Here is a 3,614-nt window from a genome sequence, read left to right on the forward strand (position 1 = left end):
CTGCATTTCTGAAATGCAGGAATGGTGCCATGAATTCTGACAGCCATTCAAGCTCAACGCCCTTTATGTAATTTGGCTTGTAGAGCACAGTCCCCAGAGTTCCTGGGCTCCACACTGCACAGAAGCTCCCAAGGCAGTAGAACTCCCTCACAGACCATGGCTCAGGAACACTCAGGAGGGCAGAGCTGTGACTGGAGTTGGGGAGCCCTTCAAAGCAAACCATGGCTTTCCCAGCTGCAGTGTTACAAGGGGCTCTACCAACTCTCCCTTTCCTCAAAGCAAGCCTTGTTATCAGCTCTAGTCCTTTTCTTGAGCTCCACTTCCTCACCTCCTGTGCTGTGTAACAGTTTATAGGCTACAGAACTCACACCACTAGCAAACAAAGCTCCAGTCCAGGAGCCACTACCCTTTTGCCACTACATCACCTTTCAAGAATTTAAGTCTTGAATATCAATGAGAACAAAAAAACTCACTGGGGACAAGGTTCTAGGAAGTAAGGTGTTTGAGTATTTAATAGATGACATTTCAAGCCTGTACAATGCAACATCTTTCAACTCTTCTGTAGGCATTTTTTTTTTGCCAATTTGATTTGAGAAACAGGCAGCTAATAGACAGTGCCACTTGATTCAGAAACATGCATGTGGCCTGGGGGGAAGCTCAAAGCATTAACCAAGTCAAAAGCACATACTCACTGATAAAGCATACATTGGACCACAAGGCAAACCTCTACCATTTCTTCAGCAGAATTCCATCATTCTCCTCCTGTCACAACACATCTGTAGTGTCTCATCTTGTCTGTGACCTTATTTAGCATTCATCTGCATATCCAGAGAAGGAGTGTAAAAAATCATTTTAGGATGGTTGCAACCTAAGGCAACTCCCACTGATGTTTCGTTTCTTAAGTGAACAAGTCATCAGCCAAAGCTTTTCTACTGGGAAACATTCAGAAACAAGTCAAGTATCACAATGTTTATTGATAGATACAAGTATATAAAATCAGGGCATGAACATGTTTTGATAAATTAATAGACTTAATTTCAGTACTGTAAGAGGGACCAATTCAAATTTCTCACCATGTCATGTTTCACACCCACAAAAACCTCTTCCAAAGGGCATTAAACCATCTCTTCAGCCAATCAGTTTTTGTGCAAGTAAACTGTTCCTTTTATAAAACACTTGTGCACTTGCCCAGGCTCAAGGATATTAAAACCTAGCACATAAAGCCCATTACTAGAGGTAGAAATACAGGCAAATATACTATTACGGCAACAACCATCAATTACAGTTAAGGATTCTCTGTAACAACCAAATGGATAATCAAATATTGCAACAACTCAAGTATTACACTGAGCAAAGTGCATTTCTACAGTATTCAGTGTTGCTATTCAGTTTCTAACTTAAAAACAGCCTATGATAACTGGCAGCAAAGAAGACCCTTGCAACAGACTGCTTCTGCTCGAGAACTTATGATGTAATTATTGCATGCTGCTAATACACTGTTATCTAAACATTGAAGATACTCTAAAATAGTTTTATTGTAGACTATTAAGACATACTACAAAAACCTTTTGCAGAGAATATCCTACTGACATACTTCTGCTTTAAATATTGTGAAACATTACAGCGGAATGAATTTTCGCAGTGGTTAGGTCAAATGCAGTTACATCATAGCAACAGTATGTTTGCACAATTTAAGGCTTTGGCTGGTTCTTTAGTCAGCTTCTTCTTCAGATTCTTCTTCTTCAGCAGTTTCCAGCCAGGTTAACCACTGGTTTACCTGCAGTTACACAAAATTGGTTTAAGGGAGCAGGAATTGTTTCCCCATTACGTTTTTCCACAGAACACTCATCTTCCCCTCCCCCCATCTCATTTAAAAAGACCTTTCATCCACATTTGCACTACACACAGGCCTATAGTCAATAGGAGAGATGTAATCTTGCTCCTAGTGGAATATTCCGTGAAAATTCTAGATATTTACAAGTCTTACACGCTTCAAAATTCTTCTCAAACACTCCAGTGCAGCAGAAATAACAAAAAAACAAGTCTCTATTCTAACGTTAGGAGGTTTACCTGGAATAAAGCTTTGCCTTTCCCTGGAAACTCTTGAGTAATGTCTTCTTTCCATGCCAAGAAGGCTTCTTCTTCAATGATCTCCATGTCATAGAAATGAACAAAGAAGCGCAGTAACATGCCTGTGAAAGTCAATTTAAACTTGGTTAGCTCTATAACCTTCTCAATCACTTGCTGAATTTTAAGAAATGTAGGGGACAAGCCAATTCAGGTGAGACTTCGATGCACTTACCTTTTGGAAAATTATTGTTGTAGCAGTGCACCTGGAGTGCATATAAAGCACTCACTTGCAGATCAACATGGTCATGGAGGAACTTCTGCATCACCGGCTTGAAGGAAAGAAGCAGCTGTTTTTCCTGCTCAAGCTGCTCTTTAGATGGAGCAGATGAAGAATCAGATTCGTCACTGGGTGGGTTTACTTCACTAGAAATATACTGCAAGAAACTGGACAGAAGAAAAGCCAAACTCAGTTCTATAAACTAAGAGATCAAAGCACTTGACATATATAAAGTTCAGATAGCTATCACTGCAACTATCCTCCTCCTTCCACCTGCAGTCAGGAGCAAGCACAGGGACTTGTACTATGGTTGACAGTGCACCAGAAAAATCCTTGTTCTGCCTTTGTTACAGCTCTGCATTTTAGAAAAACACATGGATCTAGATTTCCTCCCCAAGAAAACACTTCACATACTGGAGACTTGCCTTTCTTCTCAAATACAATGGGATTTTACTAGAGAAGATTCACTCAAAACACTCGGTCTTCCCCAGGTACTGCATCTCAGATTTCTGCAGAGCTACATTTGAGCCTTTACTGAATTAGTGCCTTACTGGTAGCTTAACCAAACAAATACCTTAAATACATCAAAACAGCATCCCACCTGGTCATCAATATATTCACAAATCCCTTATCTACATGAAGCTTGGGTGAAATGTTATCTTTAATCCACTTATAGATGGCTTGAGGGGATGGATCCGATTTTATTTGCTTTAGCAGTTCCTTCTCCAGTTTCAGAAGTGGGAACAAGAAGCTAAGCCCCTTCCCTTCCAAGATCTCCAGCATGCGGTCCTTGTTCTGGTCAATTTCTGACAAGGAAATAAAGACACATGTTAAATGCTTCTCAAGAGCTCGAAGTGATGGTTCACGCCCCAGCCACCCCTTAAGAAACATCATTCCTAACAATAATGACAGCTAATTCCACCAAGAGAACCCTGCAAGTTACTTTACTCTGGCATAAACTAGAAACACGTCTCGCTTACTCTAGGATCAGGTAACAGAAGAGCTCTGTGGCAAATCTTACCTGGTAACATCTTCTGCATATTCACTTTGCTTTGTTGGAACAATTCTGTTAGCCATTCACGGTCTTGTAACTTAGCTAACTGCTGAAGACAGAGCAGGAAGAGAGGGAAATGGGTGCCACTTTCCAGTGGTTGAGCCAGTTCGGAAATGCTCACCAGGTCTGAAATAATGGCACGGGCTGCAAACTGTGCTAAGTAGGATTTCACCAATGGGATGTCCACCTCCAGTTTGGGGCACTGGTCCAATA

At 41.0% G+C, this 3,614-nt stretch overlaps 1 protein-coding gene across 1 annotated transcript in view; it reads right to left on the reverse strand.

Annotated features, from left to right (window-relative positions):
• Positions 1–489: 489 nt before the first annotated feature.
• EIF4G2 (eukaryotic translation initiation factor 4 gamma 2) overlaps positions 490–3,614 on the reverse strand; it is a gene marked incomplete at its 5' end in the record, with an annotated part of 9,937 nt that continues 6,812 nt past the window's right edge. Inside the window, 5 exons of the mRNA XM_031061486.1 lie at positions 490–1,777; positions 2,071–2,192; positions 2,303–2,514; positions 2,949–3,153; positions 3,369–3,614. Of these exons, the coding sequence (XP_030917346.1) occupies positions 1,712–1,777; positions 2,071–2,192; positions 2,303–2,514; positions 2,949–3,153; positions 3,369–3,614 (851 nt within the window). The remainder of the gene's footprint in view (positions 1,778–2,070; positions 2,193–2,302; positions 2,515–2,948; positions 3,154–3,368) is intronic.

Source organism: Geospiza fortis, unplaced genomic scaffold, assembly GCF_000277835.1.
Source record: "Geospiza fortis unplaced genomic scaffold, GeoFor_1.0 scaffold450, whole genome shotgun sequence".
Taxonomy (NCBI): domain Eukaryota; kingdom Metazoa; phylum Chordata; class Aves; order Passeriformes; family Thraupidae; genus Geospiza; species Geospiza fortis.